This window comes from Zootoca vivipara, chromosome 13, assembly GCF_963506605.1.
Source record: "Zootoca vivipara chromosome 13, rZooViv1.1, whole genome shotgun sequence".
In the NCBI taxonomy this organism is placed as follows: domain Eukaryota; kingdom Metazoa; phylum Chordata; class Lepidosauria; order Squamata; family Lacertidae; genus Zootoca; species Zootoca vivipara.
Window position 1 is genome coordinate 46,780,265 of NC_083288.1, and position 18,149 is coordinate 46,798,413.

Sequence of the window (18,149 nt, forward strand, 5' to 3'; positions counted from 1 at the left end):
AACAATAGATTGAAAAAAAGAACAGGAAACTACAACAGAATAGGCCAGTCTTTTCCCTATCCACTTCCTCATGCCAGAGCCTTGCTTGGTGGCCATGAAATCTACAACTACAGTGATTGTTTTTGCCAACATGCAAGAAACAGCCACAGAGAAGATCATGCCGGAAGCAGGTTGCCTGAGAAGACAGGTCACGTTCCCAGGTTTCCCAAGAAACAACAAAGAAGAGAGGAAGCAGAGCAGAAGGGAGACCAGGAGAGTGTAGGTGAGGGTTTGATTGTTGGCTTTGACTATGGGGGTATCTTTGTGCTTCACAAAAGTGCCTAAAACCAGGGTCGTGAGAAGGGAAAAAGAAAGAGCAACAGAAGCTAAGATGATCCCAAAAGTTTCTTCATAGGAAAGAAAGCTAATAGTTTTGGGCATGCATTGGTTTCTCTGAAACAGTCATCTATATCTGAAAAACAAGTCAAAATTCCAAAGGAGATTAATGTGATTTCTTTGCCATCTATGTGACAGTTGTCTAATTTCAACCTGCTCCTTCTTAGTCTACCAACTCCATCTCATGAACCGACTGAGAGTCTACCTGACTGCGTATTTTCTTGCTAGGGTGGCATGTGCTCTGGCTATCTCCTCCTTGAATTGCAATGTGCTCTATGTGGGTCTACCTTTGAAGGTGACTCAGAAACAACTACTGTAATCTATAATTGGGTGGCTTCCAAGACCATATAACACTGGTCCTAAAAGAGCTACATTGGCTCCCAGTACATTTCCAAACACAATTCAAAGTGTTGGTGCTGCCTTTAAATCCCCCAATGGCCTGATCCTGTATGCCTGAAGTAGCGTCTCCACCCACACCATGCAACCTAGACACTGAGATAAAGCTCTGAGGGCCTTCTGAAGGTTCCCTCATTGCAAGGTGCAAGGTTACAGGGAACCTGGCAGAAGACCTTTTCAGTAGTCACATCTGACTTGTGGAATGCCCTCCCAGTAGAGATCAAGCAGGCCAAATTCCAAAGACAATTAATGTGCCTTTCCCCCCAGCATGTGACAGTTGTTTAATTTTAATTTTAGTTAGTAGATGATATTGTAACAATAAATTTTATTATAATTTCAAGCTCAGTTTTTTTTTATTCTCATTAATATGTGCCAATTATATGCCTAGTAGGTAATAAAGTATATAGAGAACTAAATAATTTGGACTTCGTTGAGGCTTCCTGCCAAATCCATGAAGTCTGCACAAGGGTAATTATTATATCTAAGTGTTTTTGAGAAGGTACTGGGAGTCAACTGAGACATATTTGCACCCCATACCAAGCAGAAGAGCTTACTGATATGCACAGCGTAGTGAATAATCATTTGTAATTAGCTCTTAGGCAATATACATTGAATTACTTTGCCATTAAAATAAAAATGAAATAAGATAAAATAAAAATCATGTACCATTCTGGTCTGAAATCGTGCCTTCTGGACATGGAGCACAATCATAACAGCAAAACTTTTCACCTTCCTTCTTTTTCTTCTGATGACCAGGAGGGCGGTGTTCCGTGCACACAGAAATGGGTATCACCTATCCATAAACAGGAAGGGGGTTCAGGTTGGAGACTTTACTTCAAAGTTCTCCTACAGAATTTCTTATATACCGTGCTCATTCCATGGCAGGCAGTAAGGTCACGTCCATTTAGGCAAACTAGGCAGCTGCCTAGGGCACCAAAATGGAGGGGTTGCTGGCCAGCCTGCCGGGGGGGGCGGGAAGGAAGCCTGCTCTTGCGAGAGGTGGCGGCGGGATGAGTGCCCCGAAAGGAGCGCTTTTGGGGCGCTGATCCTGTCGCCACCTCTCGCAGGGGTGGGCGGCCGCGTCTCCCTTCTCCCCGGCTCACTGTGGGGCAGGGGGAGGGAAAGCGGCCCAGACGGAGCCCTCCCTCGCCGCTTGCCCCAAAGCAAGCGGGCGGCGAGGGAAGGCTCCATCTGGGCCACTTTGGACACCTGAATGTATTTGCTCTGCAAAAAACAGGCATTTGCAGAAACAGGAAGAACAAAAGCCACAACATCCTTGAAGTGTAGCTTTTCTCCTCTTGCAACAAACCTCTTAAGCTGAGATGCTTCCCAGTCTGCAAATATACTTAAATTATGTTTATTTGTTTTCAGGTATTTCAGTTGTTTTATAGTTTGTGTGTTTTCTACATAGGTTTCTTTTAAGAGGAATTGGCTGGATTTGATGGTACCTGGCTCTGCCGATAGAAATAGTGGTAACCCTAAAAGAGTGAGCTCCGTTTTAGAAGTCTGACAAATGCATGCCTTGATGCATAGATTGTCTTCACTCGTTGAAAGTCTAGCCAATATTATGAAGAAGGGGAAACATCATCAATAAAAGTGATATGGTACTGCCTGCCTCTTGCCCCTATGGCCAGCTGTCTGTGGCAAGAAGAGTAATTTATTATAACCACTTCCATGGTGGGTTATTAACTATTTTCAAGTGCCTACCAGAAATTCTCTCAAGCTTTAACCAAGTGAACCAAATATAATTATTTGGATAATTCCTAGAGGAGATAATAACTTTCTCAGCATTTTAGCTCACAGTGAAACTTTTGGCAACCAACATGTTTGGTAGGGACCTATATTAGGGGCATATCAACACATGTGATGGGCGTGTCTAAAAATAGAAAGGTTTTGGGAAAATGTATTTACAGAAATATCTTTAATTATAAAGTGAACAGTCCCCATTACTCCAAGACTAGCTCTACTTAATTTGTATAGTCATGATACGTTGCCAGTTAAAAACAAAGAACATATTGTCACAGGTGGTTTGGGACGCTTTGTTGGACAATCGACAGGAGTAGACCTCCATTCGGTCTTTTTTGGGAATTGCTGCATGGACTTATGAAGTCAGAGGTGCTTCCACTGCAATCCATCCTGGGCTGCTCAACAAATAACATATCACAAAATAAACTCTGATATGGATAGGAAGCGTCAGGTCAACCTGCCCTAGGTTGACCCAAGCTGTACTCTTACGAAACAAAACACACATTTATTTGGGTTGTGGGGATGTTTCATTTAGTTTAAAAAACACACCTAATTAAACAAACCACTGGGATGGGGGGGAGGGAAGGAGAAATTGTGTCTCCATCCCTAAACCAACCCACGCCAACTGAGAGAACGTGGTTGAATTCTGCAAGGTACTTTTTGCAAATAGCTTCTCAGTGGGGCAGCTGCTTACAAGAGAGCATCCTGAATGCTGCAGGAATGCTGCAGCAGTGCAAGAGACGATCCTCCTTCCTGAATGTTTCTTTTTCCTAGATGTACTGCAACAAGGTCAAGCAGGAGTAAAGAAGCCTACTCAGTATGTAAAGAAGTACCCATAACAGGATCTCATTGCAATAAGGCCATCAAAACCCAGAACAATGAGCTAGGAATATGGGAATCGAAACTCAAAGCTTGGGTGTAAAAATATTGAAAGTTCAGAGCTTAACATAATGATTAAATATTGTTCATATTCAGTTTCTAAATATCCCTTTCAAAGTGAAATGGAAAGTATAGACAGGACTCAAATATATACTCAGTAGCGGAGTGGGAATGGTCTGCTAATTGTGCTTGTATTTCACATGAAATGTTTGAAGTGAGATGGTTAAATGCTTCCCTTAGAGAGATCTACAACCTATAGAGGGCAATCAAGTGGAGCTCAACAAGCTCCAAGTAACACATTCCAGAGCCATAAAGAAACAATCTTCATGTCTCTTTTGCCACTCTCTACCATTTTCAAGATAATAAATTGCAGTTCAAGTTTGTAGCAGTACAAGTATTTCCTCGTCATCTGAGCAAGAAGTCCTCAAATATGAATTGCCTTTCCAGCAGTAAAATCAGCAGCAACTAGGCCCCTGACAACCTTTGAAAACCTCCTCCAAATGACAAAGGGACACGACAAAGGGATGGTATCTGCAATATACAAAATACTACTCTAAAATCCCATGAATCCCCTAGACACAATCAAAAGACAATGGGAAGACGACATAGGCTATGAGAGTAACCCCAATCAATGGACCAGAATGTGGTCTAAAACCGCTTTTAAATCCATATCAACAAAAAGAAAATAACTCACACTGAAAATCACCTACAGGTGGTACCTAACACCAAGAAAACTAGCTCTAATACGCCCAGAAATCTCACCAAAATACTGGAGAGGGTGCACCTTAACAGGCACATATTTCCACATGTGGTGGGAGTGCCCCCAAATCCAACTATTCTGGACAACAACCATATGAGAAATAAGCAAAATAACCAAGCAAACATTAGAAATGACCCCAGGCCTTACTTAATATCTTCCAAGAAAATAATTCCAAATTACACCACAAAGAACTCATAACCCACTTACTCTCAGCAACCAGAAGCACCATAACCAGACAATGGACAGACCTGTCAGGAGTAAGCATGGACCAATGGTACCAAATAATATGGGAAACAGCCTTACTAGAAAAACTAACCAATAAGCTGAAACTGACACGGAGACAAATAGAAGAAGACGACTTCACCCCGGTATGGGTCCCTTTTATCACATACATAGCCCAACAAGACAATGACAAAACCACACCAACAGCATACAAATCAATATGGCTAATCTGATCCAAAACACTCACCCACCCCACTCACACACAAAACAAAGATCACCACAGCCAACCACAAATGAACAACCATACCCTAGGCCAACCCCAACATCTCTCACCACCAAAGGAACACAAGCGAACAGCAGAGAAGCTGCACAAGTGATGCTGCCAAAAAAAAACCCATATATTATGTAAAATGGAAACATCGTCACCCAACCCCAACCCCACCCATCTACTTCTTTTCCCCTTTCTTCCCAATGTCTCAACAAATGAAACTGATTTATAAAAATGTTACGAGTGACATTGCATATATCTTTGTAAAGCAAGAAAATATTTAATTAAAAAAAATATGAATTGTCTTGTGAATCTGTAATTTGGTACTAGAATGTTTTGTCAGATCAAAACCAGGTCTCCATAAACCAAAGGCAGCAAGGAAATGGAGGGAATCATCTCTATGTAATCTGTAGCTTGACTCAATACAGCAATTGATCTGAACACATTACTGTTTGGAAAACTCTTGCCAGGCACTGCTTCTCTGTTGACCCACTGTGGAGCTCTGCTTTCTTCTGCTTCTTTCTTTTTCCTTTCTTTTTCATCATTTTCAGTTTAAATTGTTTTGCTTACTCTTTTTATATATAAAAAAGGTAAAGGTAAAGGACCCCTGAAACTTAAGTCCAGAAGCAGACAACTCTGTGGTTGCGGCACTCATCTCGCTTTCCAAGCCGAGGGATCTGGCGTTTGTCCACAGACTGTTTTGTACGGGTCATGTGACCTGCATGACTAAGCCACTTCTGGCACAATGGAACACCAAAACCAGAGCAGCGCATGGAAATGCCATTTACCTTCCCACCGGAGCAGTACCTATTTATCTACTTGCACTTTTTGGCGTGCTTTCGAACTGCTAGGTTGGCAGGAGCTGGGACCGAGCAACGGGAGCTCACCCTGTTGCGGGGGGGGGGGTCGAACCATATGCCAATTAAATGGAAGCTTTATTACACATTAGTGTACCAGGTTCTCATTTCATAGAAAACAGCTGCTCTGCTCTGATTAGCATATTTAAACAGCCCCTATCACAGGGATGGTGGCAGTTCGCTGAGAAAGATATGAGGTGAGGGGGATAAGCAGGACTTGGAGAACCATAGAAACTGTGCAAGTAAGACTTTAATTATTTCTCCTTATCAGTGCAAGTAAGACTTTAATTATTTCTCCTTATCAGTTGTTCTTTGTTGTTGAGCTCAGGCCTCAGCATGATAATGTAGCATTTCGGGCCAAAGATGCAGCCCAGTAACCCAGCACTGGAGGCCAAGATGGAGAAGATCTCCACCATCACCATGTACTTCCCTTTGGTGCTCAGGTAGGTTGGGACAAAAGACAGCCAAACACTGCAAAACAGCAACATGCTGAAAGTAATGAACTTGGCTTCATTGAAACTGTCAGGTAATTTGCGGGCCAGGAATGCTGCCAGGAAGCTGAAGAAAGCCAGGAGGCCCATGTAGCCCAGGACACAGGAAAACAAGGTCACAGACCCTTCATTACATTGTATAGTGATTTCTTCCATTAGTGAGTGCATGTCTAAATCTGGGAATGGGGGAGAAGTTGCCAACCAGAGAGTGCAAAGACTTGCCTGAATGAGGGAGCAGGAAAGGACAATGGAGTTGGCCAGTCTTTTCCCCACCCACTTCCTCAAGCTGGACCCTGGCTTGGTGGCCATGAAAGCTACAACTACGGTAATGGTTTTGGCTAGTACACAAGAAACAGCCACAGAGAAGATGATGCCAAAAGTAGGTTGTCTGAGAAAGCAGGCCATTTCCCCTGGCCTGCCAAGGAATAGTAAAGAAGAAAGGAAGCAGAGCAGAAGAGAGACCAGGAGAGCGTAGGTGAGGTCTCGGTTGTTGGCTTTGACAATGGGTGTATCTCTGTGCTTCACAAAAACTAATAACACTAAAGTTGTGACAATGGAGAAAGAAAGAGCAATTGAGGCTAGGCTGATTCCTAAGGGTTCTTTATACGAAAGAAAGCTGGTCATTTTGGAGATGCATCCATGTTTGTTCCTGTTTGGATATTGGTCTTCTGGGCATCTGAAACAGTCATCCATATCTGAAAAAACAGAAGCAGGTCAAATTCCAAATGTAATTCATATTCATCCTCTGCCTCCCATATGACCATTTTGGGCGTTCAACCTGAATATTCTTAATGAACTGGGATAAAATAAAAAATGCACTTTAGTATTGCAATAAGCCCCCAATTTACACCCAGTTAAGTTGTGTACATTCAACTTTACTCACTTGGCAAGCGAATAAATAAATAAATAAAAATAGGAGGAAAGCGGAGAGTGCATCTGGGAATAAAGGCTTTGGCAATCCCTCCCACCATGGAACCCAATGTGTTTTAACTATACACCTTTTTTTTTTTAGGTGTGATCCCCGGCATCTAACTCACAAACGTTGTGGGCTTACTGTATAACAATTATTCTTAGGAAAGGAGAAAGGAGATTCTGATTAAACATACAGAAAAACTTTCTGAGAGTTTTTCAAAAGGGGGACAATTTCCCTCAAAAGGTTGTTGACTCTCCTTCTTTAGAGGTTTTAAGCAGAAGTTGGGTGGTCATATGTAATACATGCCTTAGCTGAGATTTCTACATTGCAGGTGGTTGGAATAGATGACTTTTGGTGTCCCTTCCAACTCTACAATTCTATGATTAGGCTTATTGTATGGTATTGAGGAACAGATATTCCAACTTCTGAACCTGTTTTGGCTGACTGTGACAACATTGGATCAGACGACATAGCTAATTCTATTCATTATTATACTTATCTTACAAAATGAAGCAAAATAAGACTGAGGTATTGCTTGTGGGAAGTTCCCTAGACCAGGTTGATGGGAGACTGCCTGCTCTTGGCTGGCTTACACTCCCTCAACTTTAGCTTGTGGCTCTATCTGGACAGGGATAGCCTCACTTCTGTTCTCTATACTCTGGAAATGTCTAGGTTAGATTACTGCAAAGGCAAAATTTTCCATATGCGATGCCCGGTAGAGATTGACCAGTAGTCAATCAAGTCCTGGTATGTCACCACCTCACTTATGGCCTGTCTTGAACTACCTGTTTCTCTAGCCATACAACTTTAAGCTTATGTGAAGCTTCTCACTGCTGATACAGAGGGGGCTAAAATTCACCTCCCCCCCCCCCAACATAGCAAATGTTGCAGAGGTAATTAAGGAGAAACATAACTCTCAGACCCAGCATCCACTACTCATAATCACACTTTGATTTCACCTCTTAAAGGCAGAAATTTGTCAAAATATTCACGACCATCATCATGACCATCATCAGGAGTGTTAACATTCCTCTACTAAGTATCTCTTTGGCAACAAACAATCTCTCTGATGAAAATAAAACATGAATTCTATGTCACAAACCATTCTGGTCTGAAATCTTCCCTTCTGGACATGGAGCACAATCATAGCAGCAAAATTGCTCCCCTTCCTTCCTTTTCTTCTGATGACCAGGGGGACAGCAGTCGTTGCACACAGAAACAGGCACAACCTATTCATAAATGGGAAAGAAAATTCAGAAAGGAGAAATGTCCCTACAGAAAAATATTGTGTAATTTCTTTGTTTGTTTAATTTTTGCCCGGGAACGGGAAATAAACTCTTTCCAGAAACTTTAGCTATAAACCTATGTTACAAAAGTAGAGCAATAATATCCAAGAAAACACAAAAGAATTGCTTTTTAAGATTACAGACTGTTGTTATTTTCAAGCCCTACTTGGAGATGCAGAGGATTGAAAATGGGGCCATTACATTTCAACTATTTTGTTATTCAGATGAGCTTTGGACTCTTTCCAGTGGGACAGAGCTTGCAGGGCTCATAATAACACTCCTGGACCCATACCTGGTTAAAACCCTTGTGCCATTTAATCTTGTCCTCATGAATGATGAATCTTCTTGCTTTCAAAGCATCATTGACCACCTGACCAACTTTCACTCGAAGGAAGGACTTGTTTGGGAATGTGACTATGTTCATGATGTCAAATGCACCTTCCATTTCCTTTTTACCATTGAAACTCACTGTTTCTCCTGCAGAGTTATTAAATACAATGCTACGAAGAAAAGGTTGCAGCTAATTGAAACATAACAAGACATAAAGGGGTTACAATTGATATGAAATGTAACAAAATGCTGTGATTTGGAAAGTCCCCATTTTACAACTACCGTGTTTCCCCCTTTTTAATACGTAGCCATAAAGTAAGCCATGACAGCATTTTTTAGGAGTTGCTATATCTAAGACACCCCCCGAAAATAAGACATACCTCTCATACCGTGTACAGCGAGGCCGCCGAGCGCCCCAGCCAGCCAGCGGGGCCTGGAACCAGCTGCTGCAGCGGCAAGCCACCTGCCAAAACAGGCGGCTGCAGAGTGGAGCGCTCCTCTTCCTGGCCCGGCCGAGGAGGCCTGCCGCCCCGCCGCCGGAACAGGCGGCTGCAGAGTGGAGCGCTCCGCAGCGCCGAGCGCTCGGAACGTCCAGCAGCACCGGACGGAGTGCCCAGCCAGAGTGGCGAGGCAGAGCGCATGGCCCAAGGCAGAGCAGCGGCGGGAGCCCCGCTGGCCCTGCCAGGGTGACGGGCGGCGGCGGGAGCCCTGCTGGCCCATTCCGCGCCGCCGGAACGTTGTGGGCTGCATGGCCCAAGGCAGAGCGGCGGCGGGAGCCCCGCTGGCCCTGCCAGGGTGACGGGCGGCGACGGGAGCCCTGTTGGCCCCTTCCGTGCCGCCGGAACGTTGTGGGCTGCATGGCCCAAGGCAGAGCGGCGGCGGGAGCCCCGCTGGCCCTGCCAGGGTGACGGGCGGAGGCGGGAGCCCTGCTGGCCCCTTCCGCGCCGCCGGAACGTTGTGGGCTGCATGGCCCAAGGCAGAGCGGCGGCGGGAGCCCCGCTGGCCCTGCCAGGGTGACGGGCGGCGGCGGGAGCCCTGCTGGCCCCTTCCGCGCCGCCGGAACGTTGTGGGCTGCATGGCCCAAGGCAGAGCGGCGGCGGGAGGCTCGCGGGTCCTTCCGCGGCACCGGGGCGCAGACGGCGGCGGAAGCGCTGCTGGCCCCTTCCGCCCCGCCGGAGCGGCGTGGGCTGCATGGCCCGCCGCCGGAATGTTGTGCGCAGGGAAGCAGGAGGCAGGCAGGCGGGCTGGGCGATGGGCTGCACTCGGCGGGGCCGGTAGTGAGCTCAACGCTGGCCTGCGCCAGCCTGCACCAGGGGCTCCGGCTCAGTCCGTTGCCGGCGCACGGCACCTCGTCGTGGCCGGGATCTGGGTCATGGTTAGGTGAGTGCCCTCCCCTCCCATAGCGGCGCCCGGGTCGAGGCTGCCTCTGAGCATGCACATCCCCCCCCCCCCGCCAGTCCAGTGCCGGGGAAAAGGCGTCTTGGAAAGCCGGGGTGGGTTTATAGCTGGGGATGGGGTGGTCTCTGAGCATGCACAAAGTGCCTCCCTCACCGCTGCCTTTGCTCTTTTTTCCTTGTCTCTTTTTAAAAGAAGTTGCTCCCCAGGGTGGGTCCATAATAAAAATCGTAATAAAAAATTAAGACATCCCCTGAAAATAAGACACCTTGTGTTTTTTTGAGGAAAAAAAGTTATAAGACGGTGTCTTAAAAAAGGGGAAACACGGTATTGCTAGATGTATAAGCTTAGATGAGGGCAAAAGGCCTTTAATTCAGAGTTTGGCTCATACAACCCCTTCCCCCTAGAACAAGTTCTGCTGGGTTTACAGGTCACGTGAATGAGCTTCAAAGGTTTTAGAATTGGGGTAATTTTCACCCTGCCCTCCCACTAACACCCCCTTTATGCAACCTATCAAATCCTTGGCTCAGTCAGCTGAAACACAGTTAACCTGGGATGGAAGACATGCATCAAAGTATCTTCAGTATTGCTGGGATGGGAAACATCAGATGGATCAGCCTGAGAACCATGGATTCCAATAAACCCTCATCCCAGAAGGTCTTAGGTTCGGCTTGCTGCCTTGCCATAACAGATTTACTGTAGTGTAGACCAAATTTATTTTCTGGAAAAATGTGCATAAGATGATGTAAACATAAACCACACACATCCCTACATTGCTGGGTTTGCACTAGATGGGCCTTGGGGTCCTTCCATCTCTAAAATTCTATGACTAAATGATTCTAATTTTCTCATTGAATAAATTTATAATGCTATTTTGTAAGGTACTTGTAGATGCAGTCCCACCTTGGAGTATTCAATCCATTAAATTAAGAAGAATTTGATTTCTATATATTACCTTCAGAGGTTGCCAATTTTGAAGATTCAACTTTCCATCTGCCATTAAAGTCTTCTGCTTCAATCTTGTTGAGACAATGGCATGCAAAGCATGAGCCACAACATAGACAGCATTATAGATACTGTAGCTGTGGCCAGTCATGCCCATTTCAAACAGTGCCCCCGGAAGGCTCTTCAGCCTCTCTTCCCCAGTACAATGTCCATTACTATCCAAAGGCTCACTGGGGTTTGGAAATGTACAGTCAAATGCTTGCTCCCAGAAGTCCTTGAGGAAACCATCTCTGTCTATTCTATCAGGCTTTATATTCTGAAGAAATGTGCTGAACCCTAGAAGCTCTTCTGAGTGAATTGTTAAGGAAATTGCACCTTGAAAGGGCTCAAGATCCCAAGACCTTTGAAAACCTGTTAATATGAAGTCAATCTGGGTTGGTATGATCCAAACTTTTCCAAATGACGAACTTTCCTTATTTTCAGGATCACTAAGAAATATAACACTTCTCATCCAAACAAGGGTTAAACTTTCTCCAAAGAGTATACATGTGGTGACTTTATTATCTCTTAAAGAGAGATAGATATTCAATATCACATCCATTATTTTACTCAGCTTATCTATATGGGCTACTTGTGGTATATTTTGAAAGAAGGCTGAACAGATTCCATGCTCGGAAAGCAGCGGTACCAGGGTCTCCAAGAATTTTTCTCCACCGTCACCTTCCACAACAAAAAGTCCAACCCATGTCCATCCAAAATGCTTTAGTAAGCTGATGATCCCCATATACTGATGGCTGTCATTGGGTACCATGTGGTAAAAGGAAGGGAAGTGATCTGTGTCACTATCCCCTGGAGGAAAAGATCCATATGTGAGCTAAAAGGAAGTGTACAGAGATGATGGAGTTAACATTAAGATAAACCTTCATTTTGAGCATGTACCTGATCATTCAACAAATGTAATTCAGAGCACGGTGTGGGTTCAGGGACAGTTAAACCCAAATTCCCTTTTCTAGTTAAATTTTCAACTATTTTTTTAAAATAAAAAATTCCGGAAATTTTCTTTCTTCCCTCATTTTATACATTTTCTAGAAATTCAGCACTGGCATGTTAGGCTAGTGCCTCAGTTTATAGTATCTTTCTAAAGCTTTATTATACGAGTGATTGCCAAAGAGACATGATGATCATCATCATCATCACTATTATTAGTATCATTCTAAATTGAATCCCAGCTATTAACATGACTGCTAGTCTGGATTATAAGCAATGGAAGAACGTACATTGTGAAAATCCACACCTGTTCCCATTCAAAGCTGCTACCTGAGGAATCTTGTAGAGGCCTATGGTGTCAGCCATATAGAAGGAGGTATCAGAGCTAAGTCCTCCAATGACGGCTATGAGGTTTTTCTCCATGTCACATGTATAGTTGGGGATAAATCTATTCAGTTTGAAAAGTAGGTCCAGAGTTGTCCGATACGTCATCCTTGCATCATAATAACTATCATAGATGTGGAATCCAAGGGTGAGATTGGGCAAGATCTTGGGGTTCACATTTATCTCTTTTACAGCAAATGCCAAGGCAAGGGTGTGCTGGTAGAATTTCGTCACCACACTGCAAATGAATTCAAGTGTAAATTCTACAATGTGTGGAATCAACATATCATTATATGGATCATTTCTGTCTCAAACTAAAATATAGATTGAAATGAGAATATTTTCTCTTCTTGTAAGTCATATTTCTAAGGTAAGAAGCACCAAAAAAATCCAAATAACATTCATTTTTCATCAGGTCATTTGCATTCTGCATATCAATCCTGCATATTAAATCTATTGTTAATCTGCTGCTTGTACTTTTCAACTGACTTGATTTAAGAAACAAAACAAAACCCACAGCTACATATATCTCTTTTGGTATGTGACCAATTCATATACCAAGTTTGTCCTGGACAATGAAACCTAGAACCCTAAACACAGGGACTGTCTTTCCTGAATTTCTGCTGTAGTTTGCTTTCAAAATCACTTTTGCGGGTCTTTGGACTAAAATAAAGAATATGTGTGACAATCCGATACTTATCAGGAAATAAGTTCCGTTTTTCAAATAAATTTATTCCATTTTCCAATTTATCAAATTAAAATAAAAAAACAATCTTTTATACAAAACATCTTATATTTTCCTCTTACATCTTGCTCTGCCGAGCTATGACTTCCCCCCCTCCCTTCATGCGGGTTTCTTGTTAACTCCGTTTTTTTGCAGTTCCTTTTTAACTTTTTAGTCAATTCGTAGGATTTATTTCAATCCTGCAAGTGTTTTTAAAGATCTACAGTTTTTCTCCATATAGTCCACATATTTACTCCAGTCCTTTTGAAACCTCGTCTCACCTTGGTCACGGATCTTGCAAGTCAGTCTAGCAAGTTCAGCATAGTCCATCATTTTTATCTGCCACTCATCAATTGTTGGTAATTCCTGTAATTTCCATTTTTGGGCTAACAATGTCCTAGCCGCGGTTGTCGCATACATAAACTATACTTGATCTTCTTTTCTAATCTCTCCTCCTATTATTCCTAACAAAAATGCTTCCGGTTTTTTTTTTGGAAAAGTATATCTAAACATCTTTTTCAATTCATTATATAAAGGAAATAAGTTCCATTGAACTCTGTGGGGATTACCTCTTAGTAGACAGTTGTGGGTGGGTTTCTGCTCTGCGGCAGTTTGGTGAATCATCTGTTTTTCTCCTAGATGATCCCAGGTCCAATAGTTGACAACTCCACTAGGTCTGGGAATGTCGCTCTGCTAGAAACTCTGGTAAACTGCTACCCATTACTGTTTTTAATACTGAGCTAGATTTACTAATACAGTGGTACCTCGGTTTAAGTTCACAATTGGTTCCGAAAGTCTGTACTTAACCTGAAGCGTACTTAACCTGAAGCGAACTTTTCCATTAAAAGTAATGGAAAGTGGATTAATCCGTTCCAGATGGGTCTGCGGAGTACTCAACCTGAAGCATACTTAACCCGAAGTATGAGTGTAATCGTTTTGGAAGTCCGTACTTAACTTGAAGTGTACTTAACCTGAAGCAAACTTTCCTATTGAAAGTAATGGAAAGTGGATTAATCCGTTCCAGACGGGTCCGCGGAGTACTTAAGCTGAAAGCACTCAAACCAAAGCGTACTTAAACCGAGGTATGACTGTAGTATGACTCTTCATAAGACAGCTTCTGGTGTTTATTTCTAGGACTGCACCACATGAGCCAAGTCCTAGGTGCCAAGGCAGATCACCCGCCCCCGCCAAAAAAATTTTTTAGAGGGCCGTTTCACTCCACCCTTGGCTCTTTGCGATTTTATGCCTGTGACATGATGACATTGTGTTGGATTCCTTCAGTCATCTTGAGAAGATGGGGGTTCTGGACTACACCATAATTTCCTGAGAGTTAGTTCTTATTAAAATCCATGAGACAAATTAGTTGAGACTTTCAACGTCCCATTGATCCCAATAGGAAAACATCTGACACATTCCCATTCCAACCTATGTATTTCTATTCAGAACAGCAAACCATTTTGTTCAGTGGGTCTTATTCTCAGAGGAATGAAGCACTAAGATTTAGCTCTGTGTGTGTGTGTGTGTGTGTGTGTGTGTGTGCAATATAAATTTTTTCATTAAAAAATCGCATCCGTTTACAAAAATTTTTACATTAAACAATACAATAAGAAACATATAAAAATTAAAATCGGAAATTAGATTTTACATAAACATTTATGTATTCTAAAATGCCTGCATAAGTTTGATGTGTAAGAAACATTATCAGAAGACATTTAAAAGTCGGAATATATGTGTTGTATTGCTTTTAAATTGTTCTTTTATGTGCAGATGCCTTAGTGCTTTTCATGTCTCATGATGTTAAGTTGAATTGCAATTCCGCTGAAAATGGGAGCAGAAATTACCAATGCTTGCTCATTCCTTCTATGCCCAGACAGGAAATTAATCCCAAGAATATGATAAATATATGATAAATATATGCTTTTCCAGTTGCATACAAGCTGCAAATGAAATGCCAAATAATTTATTAATTTTCTCTCCCATTCTTAGTGTGTTTCTTGTGCACTGAAATTAATTGCATGAAATAATGTAATGGTAAAGGTAAAGGCAAAGGGACCCTTGACCATTAGGTCCAGTCGTAACCGACTCTGGGGTTGCGGCGCTCATCTTGCTTTATTGGCCGAGGGAGCCGGTGTACAGCTTCCAGGTCATGACAAATCTGCTTCTGGAGAACCACGGAAACACTGTTTACCTTCCCGCTGTAGCAGTACCTATTTATCGTATCTATTTGCACTTCGATGTGCTTTCGAACTGCTAGGTTGGCAGGAGCTGGGACCGAGAGACGGGAGCTCACCCCGACGCGGGGATTTGAACCGCCAACCTTCTGATCGGCAAGCCCTAGGCTCTGTGGTTTAACCCACAGTGCCACCCGCGTCCCTGAATGTAATGGTAAGATGCATAAATTCATCTCAAGTGGACAACAAGATGAATAGTTTATTTTTGTGTGAAAGATTAACTTCAGAAGAACAGAACTAAATCAGTGCTGCGTGTGATATAAGAATAAGAATAATTTATTATTGGCCAAGTACATTTTCCAACATACTTGGAATTTGTTTCAGCTACATTGCATTGTAAACATACACACACTGTTCCACTCACAATACAAATAAGCAAAGAAACCCACCCATAATTGACCTCCCCTTCAGCTACACATCTACAAGTTTAACAATTTTATGGCACAAGGGGAAAATACTGTTCCTGTGCCTGGCCGATTTTGTATATGAAGACCTGTAGCGACGTCCAGATGGGAGTAAATCTAGCAGATGATGACCGGGATGTAAAAGATCTGCTGCAATTCTCTCTGCTCTCTTCTTAACTCTGGTAGCATAGATTGTCTCTACTGTAGGCAAGCTGGCACCAAATACCCTTTCTGCAATTCTTACAGCTCGTTGGAGCCTTTTCTTGTCTGTCTTGGAGGCTGTACCATACCAAGCAGTAATAGAATTACAGAGAACAGTTTCAATGATGCTGCTGTAAAATTGGATCAACACTTCCTATATACAGGATAGAATGGAAAACAATGCCTTTTTTCATTCCTAGTCTCATATAAAGCAATTTGGAAATGAAATAAATAATATAAAATGAAGTGATAAATAGGTTCCATTAATTTGAGAAGCATTTTGAGAGAGATTTTGAGAAGACTTTGCACTCCTAATGTGATAGAGAATGAGGAGTTCCCAGGGATGGATGTATTGAATTATTTGTGATCCTGTAGAATTATTTACTTACTTGAAGTGTTTCTATCTCTTCTACAGCAAGAAAATGCCCCAAAGCAGTTTACACTGGGTAATTAGTGCTTTAAGACTTAATTTTGTATATGACACAAAAGTCAGAGGAGGAAGGCAAGAATGGGCACCAGATTTCGGTGTTGCACAGGCTTCCACTGCATTTGAAATGCCAAGGTTTACCACTGCAAAATGAAACAATAATTATTTTTATCATTTGAGGGGATATAGACCTTATTATGGAACTTCGAATGTATTCTGTGAAGCGTGTAATTTAAATAAAGCTTTCTGTCATTTGTTTTGGTGTGTATTTAGATATATGTGTTGTTTGTGTGTGTGTTTGTGTGTGTGTGTGGACAGACAGACAGACAGATGATAGGATTAATCTAAGGTTCCCATATTTCAAGAAGTAAAAATTCCGGACACAGTTGCTCAGCCTTTTGGGGGTGGCAATCATTCAAAAAGTTATTGAGCCTTTTAGGGGTGATCGTCCAAAGTTGTTCAGCTCTTTTTTTTTAGCAGGGAGCACAGAAAATCCTGGACAATTACTATGAATTTAAAATTTTTCCCAGTTGCCGATTTAGCACCAACCCTCCATCCCTCACATTGCCAGAATCTTCTGGTTCATATGGCAACCCTATTCAATCTGAAATAAGTTGGTGCACAAATAGTTATTTAAAAATAAAAGGAAAAAAATAAAATAAAAGACTTTCATGGGGGAAGAAATATTTTGCGAAACTGGACGACCAGCTTTCATACAGCACTAGATTTACGTTTGAATTTATTCCCAGTGTTATCTTTTTCATCTTTACTCTCCAACTCTCAAACATGAGGACTGTATAGAAATCACACATACTTTGGGTGCAATTAAACCCAAACTTATACCTTATTCCCTTTTCTCTATAGTTTTATAAAATGGGAAACAATTGTCTGTGATGAACGTCTGCAAGCTGAGTGCAAGAATGGTGCCCTTTTACTTGCAGATGGAAAGCAATACCCAGGCAGTAACTGACAATGAGAAGTGCTGAGGGTTTGACCTTTTGGAGCTTTCTCAATTATGTAAATGCTTCCTTGTGAAGCGGTATAATTATATATTTGCCTGAAACATCTTTGTCCTTTTTCAGCCAGAAAAGGCTCCCAAAGTGGCTTACATATGTCAGAATGCTTAAAATGTAGGAGACATGACACAAAAGGAATGGGGATTTGAAGGGATAAGTGGGGAGACACTTACTATGGAATTTTGAACATGTTCTGTGAAGGCTGTTCTCTGAAGAAAACCTCATCAGATTCATAAAAGATCTGAGAAGAAATCCCACCGATGATGAGGCCACCTGGCTGGTACCACTCATGGGGAACAGGAATAGGATAAGTGGTGGGGCACCTGGTCGTATATGCATTGCACACACCAGGCACTTGCAAAACCTGCAGCACAAATACACAAAACATCCTAGCAGTGCAGTTTATTTCCTTTTCGCACAAGCCTCTTAAGGAGAACAATCTTGCAGGTAAAATTAGCATGGTCTTCTCTGGCATTTGCCTCTACCCTCACCACTCTACTGAATACAACATTCTTTATTATAACAACTTCTAGCTTTCCTATTGTTTTTTTTTTTCCAAGTGACTACTGGAAAGTCTCTTGAGCCTTGACAAATTGAGCAAAATATAATGATTCGTTTAATTGCACGCATAGATAAAATTGCTCTCAGAGTTTTAGCTCAGAGTGGCAGTTTTGGTAACCAACATGTTCAGCTGCTTGTTTTTCTAAAATGTGACTCCATGATTACCTCTGACCCTGAGTGGCCCACAAACTGGCAAGTGGCTTGAAATCTTCTGTGGCGAATGAACATACCCAGGAAAGTCAGAGTGGTGCCATTTTCTTTCTGGATGCAAAGCAGCAAATCCTGAAATAAAGGCCACACGTGGAACCCTAGTTTTACAGAAGGACTGGGAGACACATTTCTTTACACAAT

The 18,149-nt window shown here is 42.5% G+C and overlaps 1 protein-coding gene across 1 annotated transcript; it reads right to left on the minus strand.

Annotated features, from left to right (window-relative positions):
- Positions 1–5,787: 5,787 nt before the first annotated feature.
- On the minus strand, positions 5,788–11,674 carry LOC118078124 (vomeronasal type-2 receptor 26-like). Its single transcript, XM_035101845.1, has 4 exons — positions 10,874–11,674; positions 8,486–8,713; positions 8,010–8,136; positions 5,788–6,689 (listed from the first exon to the last, which is right to left on the minus strand). Exons 1-4 carry the CDS (start codon positions 11,672–11,674, stop codon positions 5,788–5,790), a joined length of 2,058 nt encoding a protein of 685 aa, XP_034957736.1.
- Between the last annotated feature and the right edge of the window lie 6,475 nt (positions 11,675–18,149).

Coding starts and splice junctions, on each gene's coding strand:
- LOC118078124 (XM_035101845.1), bottom strand. CDS start 11,674: ATGGTACCCAATGACAGCCATCAGTATATGGGGATCATCAGCTTACTA. Junction 8,714..10,873: donor AAAATTGGCAACCTCTGAAG/GTAATATATAGA, acceptor TGTTTCAATTAG/CTGCAACCTTTTCTTCGTAG. Junction 8,137..8,485: donor GGCACAAGGGTTTTAACCAG/GTATGGGTCCAG, acceptor ATTTATGAATAG/GTTGTGCCTGTTTCTGTGTG.